The sequence below is a fragment of the Sarcophilus harrisii genome, chromosome X (assembly GCF_902635505.1).
Source record: "Sarcophilus harrisii chromosome X, mSarHar1.11, whole genome shotgun sequence".
NCBI lineage: Eukaryota > Metazoa > Chordata > Mammalia > Dasyuromorphia > Dasyuridae > Sarcophilus > Sarcophilus harrisii.
Genome location: NC_045432.1, coordinates 52536583 through 52554415, shown reverse-complemented (window position 1 = coordinate 52554415; position 17833 = coordinate 52536583). Strand labels below are relative to the sequence as shown.

Here is a 17833-nt window from a genome sequence, read left to right as displayed (position 1 = left end):
TGGGCTGTTGACAATACCCCCTCACTCCACCCCTTCCCCAATTCCTAACTGGGATAATGTGGCCAAGTCACCACACGATTTATGGAAGGGATCAGTTTGGGGAAAGAAGAATTAAAATGGGGTGTGGATACTAGAAAGGGCTATTAGACCTGAAATCTGCATCCACCTGAAGTGGAAAATAAAAAGACTAAAGGGCAATAAGGGAAAAAATTTGAAAGAAGCCCCTTCTCTAAGTATGTTATTTTACTCTGTCTCATGCTGTCCTGTACTATGACTTGTCTCCTCCTCTGGAAGAAAAATAAGCTTGAAAAAAATACCATAGCTTCTGGTTGAGAGGATACCATGGGTATTTTCCTTGGGGCCACAGGGTGTGTGGCAATATTCTCAGTGAAGCTTTGAGGAAACAGCAGGCCCTGGGCAGGGACATAAAGCAAAGACAGGAATGAATGACAAGTTTCATATTATTTGCCTATACCATCGGGGGGGGGGGGCATTTCAGAGAGTTCATAGTAAGGGAAGGGGGTCTGATAAGTGAAGCGCTAGCTTTCTGATATGAAGTCGACAGGATCAATCAACAATGCTGCTCAAACAGTATACTCAGATGAGTATTAGGCACACTGAAGGAAGGAAAGAAAGGAATAAAAACCACAGCATATTCCCTGCTTAGTCGTGCTGCTTGTAATGACTGGTGACGGTGGCGCTAGTGGTGGCACTGGTGGTGGTGGTGGTGGTGGTGGTGGTAACATTATTGGTGGTGATGCTGGGAATGGTATTGGTGTTGGTGTTGACAGTGGTGGCAGTGGCACTGGTAGCAGTGGTAGCAGTGACAGTGGTAGCGCTAACAGTGGCAGTGGTGGCAGTGCAAATGGCAGTGGAAGCAGTGGTAGTGGCAATAGTAAGAATGGTGGCGGTGGCGATAACATTATTGGTGGTGATGTTGGTGAGTTAGTCTTAGTGTTAGTGGTTGTGGTGGTCACTTTTATTTGCTAAGATTAGTGATAAATATGGGCAACTGCAAGAGAACAAAAGAAGAGATCTAGTAATCACATGATCTAGGGAAGTCTCATGGAATTCTGAATCTGAACCTAGAACATACAGGGAGGCAGGGTGGGACAAGGAAGATTGGAGCTAGACTCCAATCCCAGCCCTGTTTGCTTCCTCTTGGACTTTACTATCTTTTTTTCCCCTTCTCTGGGCCCATTTCCTTCATTTAGCACTTAGCATGGAACTTTGTACACCACAGGTGCTTAATTAATACTGCTGAACTGAATCCCCTTAAGAACCTGCCTCTACACTGCTCAGTCTTCTGTCACCCCTATACAATTCACTATTTTTCCATCCCACTTTCTACCTAGGGATAGGCAGGATGAACCTCTGAGAATGATGGAAAACACTGGCGTAAGCAAAGCTTGCTCCCTTGCTCTCTGGACAGACTTACTGTCGTAACTAGGAGAAAGTCTTAACCCTGGGAGAAAGAAGGTACCTTAAATGTTCTGCTTTAAAAGGTCCTTCTTCTCCACCTCCTGCTTTGCTGCAGACTACAATTCGAAATCCAGTGAACAGAAATAGGGATGAGAGCCAAACATCCGATGGAAAGTCTCCTTGGCCTTGTAGGCCTGTTCGGACCCCTCTGGCCTCAAGAAGCCTTCACTGGTCTGCCCTGCACTCCACCCCAGTCAGAAGGCCTAGCTCCATCTCTCTCTCTCTCTCTCTCTCTCTCTCTCTCTCTCTCTCTCTCTCTCCTGACCTCCCAGAGTATACAAGCTCGTGCATATTAGCACATTTTATTAGGTATTCCAGTGATTTCAGACAAGCAGGGACTCTGTATTCCCGTGCTTCCCTCCCCCCCAGCACCTAGCACAGGCAATTAATCATAGAGAAGGGACCTGAATACATTTCTGTTGAATCAAGGAATAAACAAGGCAACCACTTAAGCAGGGGTGATGACAATGCCCCCAAAGGTTGTTAGTGGGGGCGATTTGCTAGGATTTCAGGTCCAACAGGACAAGTTTGTTCTCCCATAATACAGGGACTGTTCCACTACTGTGGAAGAGGAATGGAAGCTCCCCACCGCCCAAGCAGCCCAGAGGGAGGTACCTCAGGGCAGCTGCTACTGCTGCTGCTGCTGCTGCTGTTGCTGTTGCTGCTGCTGGTGGTGCTGCTGCTGGCTGCCTTCCTGAAGAAGGTCTTATCAAATGTTTTAGCTGGCTGTCCCTTGGGCAGATCCCATCTCGTCAGAGTCTTGCTGACTTTTTTGGACTGCAGTAACAATGGGGCTGAGAGAGAAATCCAATAAAACCAGAAGTTCAGTGTTTGCAAAAAAATAAAAATAAATAAAGAAGAGAGAGATTTTCTTTCTTCTAATCTCCTGACTAAGTCCTGTCCCATTATCTTTTCCAGAGAAGGTGGGAGAGATGACGAGTCCCTCTACACAACATGCAAACATCTGTTAAGAACTCACTTCTACAAAAAGTAACCGTGGGGTGGATTCCATCCACAGAGGCACAAGCTGGGCCTTGCACCTGTCCATATCTGCAACACAAATATCTCTAGACTCATCACAAATTACTTGCTGTTCCCCAGTGTTGTAGAAAACATCGCTAAGGCAGCTCAACTCTTCCTCCTTTTCTACAATTCTACAGCAACATTGAGCTAGGGCCATGAGGCTGAGAGTTTTGAAAGCTTCTGCTGTTGGAAAAAAAAAGACACGCTCCTTAAAAAGAGAACACTAAATCCACCTACAATCCACCTCCAGATGGCAAAGTTGCACCGTATTACCTATAATTTTAAATTAAAAGTACTCTGACGAGTGGTTCATGGAAGCAGGCCATAGTAGGAAAAGCACCTTGGGCTTAGAGTCTAGTCTAAAAGTCTAGAGTCCAGTTCTAGTTCTGTGGTTAACTTGTTAGGGGGACCTTGGGGAAACCAGCTGGCTTTTCTGGACCTCGGTTTCCTCATGTGTACAATGAGGACCCCACTTCCCAAATTTGTGAGGTTCAGATGATCTAAGAGTGAAAATGCCTTGTGAGTAACACAGGGACGGGACACAGAAGGGTCGATTGATACACCCTCTCCTTAGTACTCTAAACACACTAATCATCCACACTATTCTGCTAATGCCATTCTTGACCCTTTAAATCACAGGGAAAGGGAAATCCCAGTCCTGCAGGAAAACCTCAGCAGGCTTGACAACCAAAGGGTTGGAACTTGGTCTATTTTTCACTCAACTACATTCAGAATATCCCATGCAGAGTATCTTGTGCCACTTTGGAAACTCCAAGATTAAAGAGATCACTTAGTGCTGAGAGCCCGAGGACTTGAGTCTCTCTCTCTCTCTCTCTCTCTCTCTCTCTCTCTCTCTCTCTCTCTCGCTCCTGCCAGAGGGCTTCTATGCCTAGCCAAGTGTGGGTTTGTGAAATGTATAACTCTTGGTGCTTTTTCTACCTCTGAAAATAACAGCATTAAATTTTGCAGTCCACCCACCCCCTTTTGCCTCAACTATCTTATTATGTTATCTTCAAGGACATCCTTTGTGCCCTGAAATGGTATGATATAATGAAAACCAACCACAATGACCTTGCAGTCAAACGAATTGAGTTCAAGTTCTGACTCCGAAACATACTGGCTGAGTGATCTTCATCTTTCCAAAACTCAATTTTGACATCCACAAATCGATTTGTTCTATCTACCCCAAGAGGTCATGGGATTTAAAACTGGAAGGGTGTGTAGAAGTCAGACTCAGTGGTGAGGAAAACACTTTTTAAACTTGTAAGGCAATTCAGGAATGTGAGTCATTTGCTAGGCTATCCCTGCACTAGGGCCACATCTCCTCCCCACCATTGTCAAGAAGCTCCCGATGGAGGCCCAACTTTACATCTTCATTTGCCTCAGAGTCATATCTACCTGGCTCTTACTGACAGGTATCAAAACTCCACCCAACAAAAGAGTCTCCATATTAGCCTTGTGCCATTTGAAATCAGTCTACCCCTCTTTTCTACTACTGTCTCTTGCTGGGGGCTACTCACAGGGACACCACGATAGCGGAGGTAAGATCCCTGGAGAGTGATGTCTGGCCTCACCATTCCAAGATTCTGATAACAGCCGAGTCTGACTGCCCTCCTCTGATACATGTAGCGGGCCCAGGAGCAGAGGCCCATCCGATCCCCTTTTCTTGCCCTTTCTCCCTAAAAGAGGGCACGTGCTCCTTCTCCACCTAACTACACCGAAAGCTCGCAGATTCTGGGAGTTCACTGGTTGAAAAACCCCAGAAGAAAAACTGTCCCAATTTGTTCAAAGGCATCAGTGCCCAAGGAGTTAGACCTGCCCAGGATAACCCGGGTAATGCCCCACTGGAATCGCCCAGGATTAGGCACAATGATTTCCCCCACATTCCTACTATTTCTGAAATGGGTGAATAAACCTTCCAATTTCAAAGCAATGCTTCTCAAATGCCATTTCTTGGAAAAGAAATAAAAACAAAGAAATGATTTGCCTCATGTTTCTACTATTCCTGAAGTGGCTGAAGAAACCCTCTTGTTTCTAAACACCGTTTCTCAAATTTCTTGGAAAACAAATAAAAAACAAAGAAACGAAACAACTTGACATCAATAATTAAAAACAAAACCTTCGGCTGGAGATTTCAAAGTATACAATAGAGAAAACTGAAGAAACTCACACGAGAACTGTGAGAAATACTATAAAGGCTTATCAGATGCGAGTGAAAGGGGCAACTGAGAAAATATTACATTTGGTAACATTTTAACCACTGATAAAACAATTTTCAGTTTGTGTCTGCCTCCCCAGCAACAACTCTCAAAACTCAAAGATTAGAGGAATTTAGAAGAGCTTTGATGGTTACATAGAATAGCATTTACAGGAGTATTTTCCTTGTGATGGCTCTTAACTATTTTGTAAATTCTGATTTGGGGAGCAACACCATATAAGTGCCAACCTTGCGATACGTACATGTTGAATTGGACTGAACTGGGAAGGAGGAGCTATGCAGGATGCTGTGGGATGACCCAGATGCGCCCTCTGTAGTCATGTCCAAACGGTTTCCACTCTGGGAGACATCCACGAAACTGTTAGAACTCTAATTTTGTTTGTTTGGGAGAAAGAGAAAACAAAAAGTCACATTTCATTTAAAAGGAAAAAACAACCCCCAAACTCAACAGACCAGTCTACCCAAAGCAGGGCTCTTTTCTACATATGATATTTACCCAATCTTAGAAATTGCTATTATCAATTTAACGCTACCATGGAAGCACTAGTACTTGTGTGGCACCCAAAAATGATTCAATATGATAAAGGGCAGAGATCACAGACATTATAAGCTATACGTTCTCAAAATAAACTCAAACAATGGGAACACAGAACCTTTGACAACATCACAATCAATAAATGGGTTCTAGTCTAAAGGCTGAACAATATAGCTTCTTTGCAATGGGATCTGAATGGGATATTCCAGCAGCAGCAAAGGATGACGGTGAGTTCTCCCTCCTTTTACTGCTAACTGCACCCCAAACTCCACACGTTTAGAGGAAAGCATGAGGAGAAAGAGGCGAAAGACTGAGAAAAGTCCCACCGAAGGGCTGTATTTCCTGGGATTGCTCATACATTCACGGTCCCCAGTCAGAGAAAGAAGGTTGGATTCATCACTTGGTGGTTTTAGATTGTACTGCCATGGTGTTCTGCACAGAGTAGGTGCTTAAGAAATGTTTGTTAAATTGAATAAATGCATATGTAATTCAGAATCATAGCACGAGGCTTTTCGAAATTCATCTAGTCCAGGAATTCTTAACCTGGAGTCTGTGAAGCGGCTGGTTTTTTAATTTGTTTTTTAATACTTTGATAACGGTGTGTCAACATAACTGGTTTTCTTTGTAATCCTCTATATTTTATATATCTAAAACATGTTCCTGAGGAGAAAGCTTTTCCAGGCTGTCCAAGGGGTCTATGATGTGAAATGAGGTGAAGAACCCCTGAGCTAAGGGAAATTAGAGCCAAGGAGGCAATCACATGCTTTTTCAACATTTCTCTCTTAATAGATGTTTCAGCTCAGTGATATCAAAGTCAACTAGAAAGGGGGCCACTAATCCCTACAGAAGGATTCCTGCAGGCCAGGAACATATTGACTTAGTTTTAAAATGTAATGTTATCTATGTTTTGCTTTATTTTTATTTATTTTGCTAAATATCTCCCAATTACGGCTTAATCTAATTCAGGCAGCACTGTGCTGTGGATGCCTATTTGACACCTCTGTTTTAGCTCACCCTTTGTAAAAGTCATCTGGAACAGGAGAAAAAAATGAAGTTTGCACAGAATGTCTAAAGTTAGGGTTTGAGTTTTCTCATCCTAAAGGTATTTGGATGGGCGTGGCCTTAATCAAGGAGGCATCCAGAGGGCCCCAGATTAACTGGAAGGCCCATGGACATCAAGAGGTAGAGAGAGGCCCTTGGCAAATGTGGAGGATTGTCACCATGCCCCCTCGAGAGATTCTGTACAAGCTTCCGGAGGCCAGGTACCTTCGCTTTATTGAACTGTTCTACTTTTCAAACTATTGCCTCCCCCACAAAGGAAATGCTTTAATAAATGTTGGTTGAGTTGTCATTGAAAATAGTTGTCCCGCACTTCCTAAGAACTTATGATTAAAAAAATATTAACCACCTCTTGAGAAAGGACCAATGGAGTCGAAATGCAAATTGAAGCATACTTTTTTACTTTATAATTCTTGGTGGGGAGAGGGCTGGTCTGTGTTGTCTTTTGGCTAATAGAAAATGGTTTTCGCGACTGCATTTGTATAGTCTATATCAAATTAGGAGGAGGGAGAGAACTTGGAACTCAAGATTTTTTTTAAAGTGTTAAAAAAAGTTTTTCGTTTATATGTGATTGAGAAAAACGTAAAACAAACAAACAAATAAATAAATTGGGAGAAAAATAACTGTCCTGAATAGAATCCTCAAGGCATCTGGCCCCAGTCACCATGAAGCAAGATCAAATGTGCCCCAAGAGGCCCAAGAGCCAGGTACAGACTCTATATTTGGGGGCCAAGTAGGTGGTATAGTGGGTAGAATACCAGACCTATAGTAAGGAGGACCTGAGTCAGGTCCAACTTTAAACACTTAACATTTAGTAGCTGTGTGACCCTAAGCAAGTCACTTAATCCCAGCTGCCCTGCCCAAAAAAAATCCCCCAAACAAAAAATATTTCTATTTTCTCAAAAGGTGAATAGTAGCCAAGAGATTCTATCCTGTAGCACTTTACATTTGAAATAAAGGACCTGATTTTTATTACTTCAAACTCAAGAAATTTGATAAGCCTACATGGACCAAAGCAGCAAAATAAAGAAATTAATTTATGAGGGAGAAAGCCTTAAAAAGAAATCCTTGGACATATTCTGGCTTAATGAGGTATTAAACTACTTAAGGGCTCTATTCTGAAATTATTGGGAGTGTCTGTACGTAGTCCCTCCTCCCATAATGTCTGGAGCTGAGAAAGCCTTCCTTGCTGGAGGAAATTCTCTTTGCATGCTACCTCTTGGAAGCCACTCTGGCTGCTGCAGCATGGCCACGTTGCCCACCAAAAAACTCTAAGTGTGTAAGCGTGCTTCAAGCAAGGGAGGCTGGGATGTGGAGATATAAAAGAGACATAAGGAAAAAACAATCATTTTGTCCATACCGGATCAAGTATGTGTAGCAAGAGACTGCAGTTACAATAGAGGCCAGTATACCCCAAGCAACAAGCATTTATCAAGCACGTGCAGTATACTAGGCACTGTTCTAAGTGCTGGCGATACAGCTACAGAAGTGAGATAGTGTTTGCCCTCAAGAAGCTTACATCCTACTAGAGATCGACGACACGTTCACAGATAAGTGAAGATAGAAAGTAATACCCAAATAAACAGTTATTTTGGAGGAAGACACTAAGTGGGGGAATTGGGAAAAATCATGGATTTCAGCCCAAAAAGAGGTTAGTATTTATGAGAGACTGTTACTTTTATTTGAACCAAGTAGCATTAAAAGGGCTCTCCACATTGCTCCCGAGGTGTTGTGCCTAAGAGCCACCACTGTCGGGCCTGCCATTGTCATTTTCTCTAGCACCTATCTGTGGGGGAACTGATACAGCCTTCTTTTGTTGTCTTGGGTTCAAAGAAGGGCTCATCAACATGCCATTAGCATTTCCAGAAGACATGCTGAAAGCCATCTGGAAATGGGCGTCAAGAGCGCTCGACAACCAATTGGATTCTTTGTTATTTCATTAAATGTCTTTGGTTTAAATTCTTATGTTATCAAGCTTGGTCTGGTACAAAAAAAACACACACACACAGGGTGGGGGAGGGTGCTTGGAGCTAGGACGTGGAATAATTACCCCCAACAGTACCACAAACCACCACCGAAAAGGGTCAAGCCAAGAAAAGTCTTTGTGGCTTTCCATCTACGCACCTTAAAAGGTACACGGGTCGTTTCTGTCGCCGATGGCTCTTCAAATGCGAGTTTTTTTCTTCTTTCAGCCTCAATCTGGGCATAACTGGGCAAAAGGAGAGAAAGTCAATTTGCCTCAGTGATACGTTAGAGCTTACCTTTATTCCCAGATACAGCCACAACAATCTGACACTAAGAGATAACATTTACGCTATGGATCTCCATTCTTCTTTGTGCCTCACAACCACCACAGGGGAGGTACCTTAGCTGTCTCCTTCCCCAGTTTCCAGAGAAGGAAACAGAAGCAACTGGTCCATGGCCACCCAGTGGGTGAGCAAGCATCAGAAGCGATATCTAAATAGGGAAGGGCACAGAAGAAACTGCCAAGCACATAGGCACGTGGCCAAGAGTCATCACTGCCCAGAGCTTTTCCACAGCCCACTGCATGACACTCCCAAGAACACACAGGGGAAATTACCCAGGTAACTAAACTCCTCATAGGCTCACTGCTCAACCAAGACCGGGTCTCATCTGGCTCTCTTTTAACATCATCAACTATATAATCCAGAGGCTAGCTTGGGGACAACGGCAACCAGGCCTGACCAATCTCTGCTTTTGTAAGCCACCAACAGAGAGCCTTGGATTGGGGCAGAGGCTGGTACCCTCATTAGGACTAATGACAGCAGCTGCTGCTATCTGCCCCTCTCACAGCTCAGCTGTCCTGCCTCCGTGATTGTGCTAACAGATGGCATGTGGGTGAACTCCCCATCATTCAGTCTTTAAAAGCACAACTACTTCAGCCCAAATTTTATTTGGTTTTACTGTAACCACTCTCCCTTCTTTGGTACATTTGCAATTCATTTTCATTGCCTCAGAAATGAGAATCCCCATGGCTGCAGTAAGACTGCAGCTTCGGCTTCGTGGCACACAGTTTATTTCCCACTAGTCCCAGACTCATTCAAGCAATATTTATTGTTTTAAAGTTGTTTGGTGGGGAATGTTGTAAGCATAAACACAAGTTTACTAGCAGAAAAGGAATCGCTGCAGTAACACATTTCCATTCTAGAGGAGTTTCTGGTGAGTATCAGAGACACAAACCCCTGTGGTTTCTAAGGATGAGAATCTATACTTCAGAGACTGATAGGACATACATGAAAAATAAGATCAGAAATGAGCAAGCTAGCAGTGCAGTGACATATGTGAGTCCCCTGATGGAGACAGAAGCCAAGAAATGAAATGAAGGGACCTGATCGTTCAAAAAGGGAAGGACAATGGAAATGCTCCATCTGAGATTTTCAAGATCTCTAGTCTTAATTCTATTTGACTGGATTCATTTTTTATTTCAGAAATATGAAAACAGTTTGAGTATACACATAGATGTCTATATATTTGGCCCCTTTGAAAGGATATTGAATTTTAGAAGTACTTATTTACACGGCATCAAAAAATCCAGTCAAGTTAACTCTGTTTACAAATGTCAACCAATTCAATTAGATGCATTTCTTACTGGCCTGAGGAGCTGTCGCATGTTTCAGCAGCTGTAAACATAACTTTAAATGTAATTAATCCCTAATAGACCTTCTCATATAAACCTAAGCCACTGAAATCTTAATATAGTTTTTGCACAGATATCTGCACATGTAAATAGCTGGGTTGTTTTGCTTTTTTTTTAAATGAAACCGATCAGTTCTTTGACAGAAGTGACCGGTCATTCAATCACAAAGCTTGCGCCAAGTATGGATAGAGATATATCCTTAGCCTAAAGGCTGCCTACAAATTGAAACTAACTGCTCTCTGGGCAAAAAATAAAAACCAAGAAACAAAAGAAGGAGAATCTCCAGATCTCGCCTCCGGTATAACAGTCCTGTACCTGATTATCAAAAGCATTTGAGGGAAAGAGACAATGAACTTGATGAATTCCTACACATGACAATGTTGTTCATGCCAACGGAGCATTAACAGCTGCAGCTACGGTTGACTTGTATCCCGATGACCTGGACATTGAGAAGTGAAAGCCAAGTCTGACCTGCCAATTTTCCAAGTTCTTCCATGAATTAGTTTTACAGTTAAGGCTATACAGATGGTAAGATATTTACCTTCTCACCAAAAGGGAAAAGTGAAGAGACAAACACAGAGATTGTTGTTGTTGTTTTTTTTTCTTAAAAGCATTAAGTAAAATTTCCTACCTAACTACAGTGTGTGTGCAAACAATGAATTGAGGCTTGGAATTCCACTGGTGATAAGAGATGTAATAGTGAGTTTGCAACCAAATCCACTGCTGGCCTTTTGTCAGGAACCGATAATAACAGGACCTTCCTTTTCCAAATTGCATCACTTGATTTTAAAAAAGAAAGAGAGAATGAGAAAGTGATCAGAAAATGGCACATCTGAATTAAACTCTCAAAGGTCTTTAAACAGTTTATACACTTTCTATCCTAGACCAGAATGTAATACATTTCAAACCCAGTCATTTTACAAAGGAAGAAACTGAGGCTCAGAAAGGGAATGTGATTTCCCTCAAGATAACACATGGAGGATGTGACTGGAGGGATTCAGAGTCCAGTTCATTACCATTTTTGCTACATCATACCGTGAGGCTTAAAATTTACTATTCACCAGCAGAGTCCTCAAGAACGTTAAATTACTTTAATGTAAGGTTGTTTTAGGCACACACGCACAAAAAAACCCATTTACTTTTACTTGCTATATACAGGGAACTGTAAATATCAAAAGACGTCAATTGAGCACTGTCCTTTTTTTTACGTGACTAGACTATAAATCCCAGGGTGTTTTGACCATTTCCTTGTGGCTGAAACTCAAGGTAGCAGAAAAATAATCCAAGAAGCCTTTTCCTTGCTTAACCTACAACTGAGATGCTCACCTGCAGCAAAGATAGTGAAGAATACTCACTGTTCACTCACGATACTGAGTTATGGCAAATTCAAAGTAGAATGGCCTCAGATCGCCCTACCTTCCACTACCCCCATGCAGGGATGCCCAAAGTCACCTTGGGCTTGGAAATCCAACAGCAGATGTTCTTACTGGCAGCCGTGGGGAGGGGGTCTTGCAAAGTCATCCCTACTTCCATAGAGGACTGCATCTCAAAGACTGATATTATGACCAATCTTGGAAGGAGCTGAGAGATGAATTTCAAACTATTCATTTTACAGAGAGTCGATCAAGACTCAGAGTGGCAAACGGCTTCCCCAAAGGCACACAATAACTTAGCAATTCATTTGATATCAGAAGCAAAGTTTCATGCCAGTGTTCTTCCTCTCAGCTACATTGGGTGTTAGGACTTTGGGGAGTCCATCTCTCTAAGGGCTGCCCAACTCTAATTCACCAGCTTTCCAGAGATGTGTTTTCCACAAAATTCCTATGGGAAGTATCTTTCAATTTCAATTTGGAAGGCCCAGAATGCCAAGCCAAGGGGCCGGAGCAGAGAACATAGTAGGGCAAAGTTCACATGGATGGTTTTTTGGGGAATGTGAGTTCTTTCAGAATTCTTTACTTAAAGCAGAATTTTCATAATGTAAATTTACATAAAGTGAAGAATATCTATTTATGTTATATGTATGTGTATATACCCCCACATATACATGCATATATATTAAACTATACTATTATGCAGTTATTTTCCATCCCTGTCCACCTCTAAGAACTTATACCAGTTCCTATTTACTACCTGCTTAGATCATAAAGAGCCTTCAAACAGGCTACCCTTGCTCTGTTCTCCATCCCTACTCATCCAGAGTACAAATCCTGTCAAGAAAAAAGACTAATCTTTTTATGCATAGATCTTGTCAAGCCATTACCTCACTCAAAAATCTTCAGAAGCTCTGTACTGTGAATCAAATCAAATCCAAACTCCATCCTGGCATTCAAGGTGCCACACAATTTTTCCACTTATATTTTATTACTTTCAATATACTCTATGTTCTCACCAAACTGAACTTCTTTCTCTCCTTCCAACAGACTCTGAGCTTCACCTGACTCTTGCTCTCTTGCCTTGGATCACAGTGTTCCCCACGCCTGAAATGCTCTCCTGCCTCTTACCGCTTATTGAATCATTATTATTCAACATACTTCAAAGTTTAACCCTAGTGCCAGCTCCTCCTGAAAGCCTTTTCTGAGCCTCCAACTGGTAATGACCTCTCCCCTCAAAGCTCACATGACATCTGCTTTGCATCTTTCTAATATCTTATCATTATCACAAAATTCATATTAGAGCTTTTTTCTTCTCTCATCCCCCTACTGTAGTCTAAGTAACAAGGGTAAGGATAGGGGCTCATCTAAAATTTTTTATCTCACACAGTAAGCACTCAGTAAACATTCATCGAATGAATGGGATGTCAGCTGACATTTCCTTTTAGTATTGTGTTCTGGTTATTTCTGGCAGCCATATTGTGAAGTCATGGGGGTTTTTTTAACCCTTTTAGGTACTTTTCCCAAAGGTAGCCCTTTCCCAAAGCAATAGGGAAGGGGGAGGACATGTTAATTGAGATGCTAAATAATCATCTTCCATCCCTTTGTGAATCTTGCAGACCTCAAAAACCCACTTGAAAAAGCAGAGGCTTAAGGCCAAAGCTTCCAAACCAACCTCTGGACAACCCATTCCTGATACTTCTGCGATACTTTACGTACGTGGGAAACACTCCCTTCCTGTAGCTGGCTAAACTGAGACCAAGACTTTTTCTATGCCATCTGAGAGAAGGAGGAACTTTGGATTTGTTCATTCCATCTGGGCCCCTCTCAATTGTCCTGGTCAGAGCCATGTGATGTACTTTCATGTACTTTCAACCTGACAACATGTGTTCTGGAAATACATGGGTAAAGATGAGTCTCATGATTTCTCAATTATACCTTTATTCTCATTATTCTCCAAATGCCCCAAGCCTCTCCAGAACCAGCCAGAAGCAAAGGGAAGGCGGGTTTACCCACCCTACTTGGTCACTGAGGCCCTAGCATTTGATAAGTATCCTTCTTTGACAAGGCTACCACAAGTTTTCACTTCCACTGACTTGGTTTCCCAAGTTCTTGAGTTCAAGGACCTGGCACAGACTTTCATGTACAAGTTACAACAGAACGGCTCCTCAAACATAATGCTACGCTGCCTCTCCCATCCATGGTGGCAACTTCTAAAATGGATTCATCCGCCTAAATCAATAAAACCCAAACAGAAAAATGCAAAGCTCATAATGTAAATAGCACAAGCAGGGAAAAATTCATGCCTAATTTTTCCTTCGTGAGCTCTGCAGCCTACTGTACCTCTAAGGCTCCAGTCAAGATTCACATTAAAGGAGCCCGGCCCATTCTAACTTGGCAAGGTTCTGACTGAACCAAATTCTTTCAAGTCGACATTTTCCACGGACAGATGCACAAGAAATCCTGTTTGTTCCAATATCATCATTCACAGAAAAAAAAAAAAACTTTCCTTTGGCCTTCTAGAAAATTCCAGCTTCCCGAAATTTCCTTGTGGCCTCAACAATAAATTTTACTATTGGAAAGTCTGTGCATGTAAAATATATCATTTGATTCAGACATACTGAATTATGGGAATGTGACAACAGCCAGTCCCCTGCTGTTAGGGAGCCAAAGCTTTCTTGGTTTTGCTATCCAGTAGTTGACACAGGCATGACTAGGAGAAAAGTCCTGCAATATGGTAGGCGTATTTACCTTACAGCCAAGCTCCTTAAGCTCTGGCTCGCAACCCCATATGGAGTCTCCTAACTGAATGTGGGGGTTGCAAAATGATTTCTTATCAATAAATGTTTGACTTGTTTACCTGTTTTACATTCCCCTATCCCTAGGGTCATGTTAAAATTTCTTGGGTGAAAAGGGATCATGAGGGACCCACCACCACTACAGAAATGGCTGGAGGCACAGCTGGAAGTAGAATGCTGTAGGTAAAAACGGTCCCTTCTTCCCACCATGATCGCTCCCTTTTCTGAGTATCTTCCTAAGCACCACCATCCCCACGATGGTGGTTAGGCCATGGGCCATGGACCAATAAGGAAGGGCCAAGTCTGGGGCACCGACCCACACATTTAAGATGGTGCCCAAAGGCTCTCAATCTCCAGGTATCACTGGCCCTTACTTTGTTCCAGACACTGCACTAAACCCAGACAAGACCAAGAAAAAACAAGAAAACAGTTGCTTCTTCCAAGTAACTTACTTACGGTGGTACTAACTAACAGGTACAAATACCAGTATATGCAAGATAAATCCAGAATTGTAGCTTTAGTAGGGAAGAGAGGAAGCTGGGGTTGAAAAAAAATGGAAAATTAGGAATGAATACATTTGTTTCCATTTCATTACAAACCCTTCTCACTTGCATTCTTCCTCAAGGTACAGAGATGGAACTCTACAGCATGCTGTATGTCACTAGATATGGTCATGTTGTTGGTTTGTCACTTTGTTATAAAGGTACCTGAAAGGTGTGTGTGTGTGTGTGTGTGTGTGTGTGTGCGCGCGCACATGCATGGGGTATGACTGTGCTGTAAACAGCATAAAGTAGCAGAAAACAGAAAACCAGAATAATGAATCAATTGATCAATTTAAAAAACCAGGAGAGAAATAAACTAAGCTCTCCCTAACGTACCATCTTGCTCACTAAAATACCAACAAATAATGTTTAACAGGAAGTCTTAACAAATAAAGATTCAGCAAAGATATTCAATGCTTCCATTTTTAGCACTATTAAGTTAAGTTTCCCAAAAACATAACGCAAGGAAAAAAGAACCTAAGGGTCCTAATTAGTATTTCCTTTAGAGGCTTGAAAGATGGGAACTTACATTGTTCATGGCACTTGGTGAGAGACTCCAAGTCATCAACATGGTAATAGTCATAGCCTGATGTTCCCAGCACCTCAAAGGGTAGGTAACCAATGATGGGTGGGGCCCTATTGTCAAAGAGAAAGAAAACGAGTCAATAGAACCTAGGTTTCTAGGAAATTTCCGTCTCCTATTGACTGATGCAAGATAAAAGTTTCGAGCTTCAACCTTCCCCCAAAGGCCATAGTGGGCACTGGCTTCTTCCAAATGGTTCCTTTCGAATTAGTTTAGTGTTGCATGTTTTACTCCTACTTGAGATGTGGAGAATGAATTCATTTGTAAGGTGAGTCACCAATCGAGCATGTTGGGCTCCTTGTCTGAGGAAGCTGCTAACACTAAAGACATTCATTCTGCAGAAGGAATTTCCAGACTACACAATACCCCAGCATGTATCTCTGTCACCCAAGAAGAAACTCATTCATTAGAAGCAAGAAAACACTGAAATCAACATTGCGGGCTAAAACATACCTGAGGGGAATAAGTTCTAACCTGATTCTGAGTTGAAACCATCAAAATTGGAATCTGTAATCCCATTTCATTACCAGATATTCTTTGGTTGGGGTTAGGGTACAAATGGTGGCTTCCTGATGTCAAGAAAAAGCCAGGATTGGAAGTTTCCTTTGGTCTAAGGCTCCTTAGACATGCGGGCTGTTCTATAATACTGCAAACTGGACTTTCTTTCATGTGTTGTCTTTCCCAATTAGACTGAGAGCTTCTTGAGGGCGAGGGACTGTTTCAATCTTTCTCCTTGTATAGCACAGGGCTTGGTATGTACTAAGTCTTTAATAAATGCTTTTTTATTCATTCAAGATCCAGCTCTGAGGATGATTCAAAAGTGATTTTTAAAAAGTATCCACTATCACATAAAATCTTTTACTATCAGTTTTTCTTCCAACATTAGAGGACCTAACGATCTAAGTTTATAACTTGGACTCTATCAGTCAGAGTTTTACCCAAATTGCTGCCTCCACACAATGCTCTTAAAGAAAAACATGTAGGAAAATGCAAATATTTCTGAATAGAGTAGATTCAAATCTTTTATTAAAGGGCCATGTTCACTTGCCATTTCATCCTTAACAGTGTGTTAATTCCAGTCAGTACCGGGCGATCCTTTTAAAAGAAGCCTCCCTAGGAACCGCCTACCATTAACCAGGTAACATGCTGGCTGGTGGAGACTTCAGGACAAAAGGAAAGCCTGCCCTCCAGGGGCTTATGTTCTGTCAGGAGAAATAACATGTGTTTAAATAACAGGCTAAATGAGTCACTGTATCTGTGAAAAAAGAGGGAGGGAGGAATCTGTTCACATTCTGAAGTTAATCTTTGTGTGAGCAAACTCCAAGAATGACTGGGAAATAATGAGACCGATTCCAATGAACGACTAAAGGAACTCGGGCTTATGGCTTTATAATCCTGAGAGCACACGGAGCTCTCAGTACATTCGGAAGAACAGGAAGAGGACCATAGCGTGATCCAATGGCAAGAATGGGATGGGGAGAAAGAGGCCTTGGTTTTGAAGCTTGACTCTGCTGTCTAGTACCTCTCCCAGCCCCTCAATTTCCTCATCTGTCAAATCAGGGGGTGGGACCAAGATGACTTCTGGGCTGAACATGCATATCTTCTTGACAAAGATATTGGACCGGTTTGCCATTTCCTTCTCCAGTGGATCAAGGAGAATTTAATTGACCTTATTTTACAGTTGAGGAAACTGAGGCAGACAGTAGCAAAGTGATTTGCTCATGTCTACGTAGCTAAACCTGAGGCTGAGTCTGGTCTTCCTGTGTACAATCACGCAGCAAGAGCCAGTTTGATCTCAGATTTTCTTGACTCCAGGCCAGGTGATTCTATATGCTGTACCATCTTGCTGCCTCATCCATGTTAATATTCTTCTCCCTTATAATACAGTGTTCTTATCTGATTTCAATCTCCTGCCTCCCTCATAGGTCTATTAATGATTCCATTTTTGACCTTGAGGTAAAAAACACTTCCCTCTCTTAGTGTCTGTAAAACTGAAGATGAAGTAATTGTCCCAGTCTGGGACACCACAGATGGGGAGGAATTGTGGGACTCAAAGCCAAATGTGGGCTTATCACATACAATATCCCACCTGGGCCCTTTAGGAGGATTTTAAAGGTCTCTTGTCAAATGGAAATCAAAAGATCCAATCAAGCAAATAAGACTGACTGTCCAAACGCTCCTGAAGGCCAATAACATGTCAGAGTCTTAAAGGGTTATGCAGGAGACACAATAAGTAGTCCAGAAATGCTGACTGAATGAGTGACTTCTGGGAGGGCCAGAACATACAGATGGGAATTGGTATCAAGGCCTAAGACATTATTTTTGGGTCCAAAGCACTTTCCACCAAAAAAAGGCTCCTGAGCCGAAATTTCAGACATTGACCGGTACAACTTCTTACTTTTCAAATGAAGAAACTGAGGCACAGTGAAGGAAAAAGTCACCCAGCCAGTAAAATAGCAGAGCTGGGCCCTCTGGGTCCAAAGTCAGGATGTTTTCCCCTAGCACAGAATCTTGAATGCTATTCCCAAACTGGCTGTAATAGCCATACTAATAAACCTTTGCCAC

The 17833-nt window shown here is 42.2% G+C and overlaps 1 protein-coding gene across 1 annotated transcript in view; it reads right to left on the bottom strand.

The window, feature by feature from the left end:
• The window catches only part of PASD1 (PAS domain containing repressor 1), an 82153-nt gene that overhangs the window by 19515 nt on the left and 44805 nt on the right, over positions 1 to 17833 (bottom strand). Inside the window, exons 10-15 of the mRNA XM_031944578.1 lie at positions 15215 to 15321; positions 10607 to 10754; positions 8442 to 8526; positions 4966 to 5092; positions 2098 to 2276; positions 318 to 413 (exon numbers count right to left, since the gene is read on the bottom strand). Of these exons, the coding sequence (XP_031800438.1) occupies positions 318 to 413; positions 2098 to 2276; positions 4966 to 5092; positions 8442 to 8526; positions 10607 to 10754; positions 15215 to 15321 (742 nt within the window). The remainder of the gene's footprint in view (positions 1 to 317; positions 414 to 2097; positions 2277 to 4965; positions 5093 to 8441; positions 8527 to 10606; positions 10755 to 15214; positions 15322 to 17833) is intronic.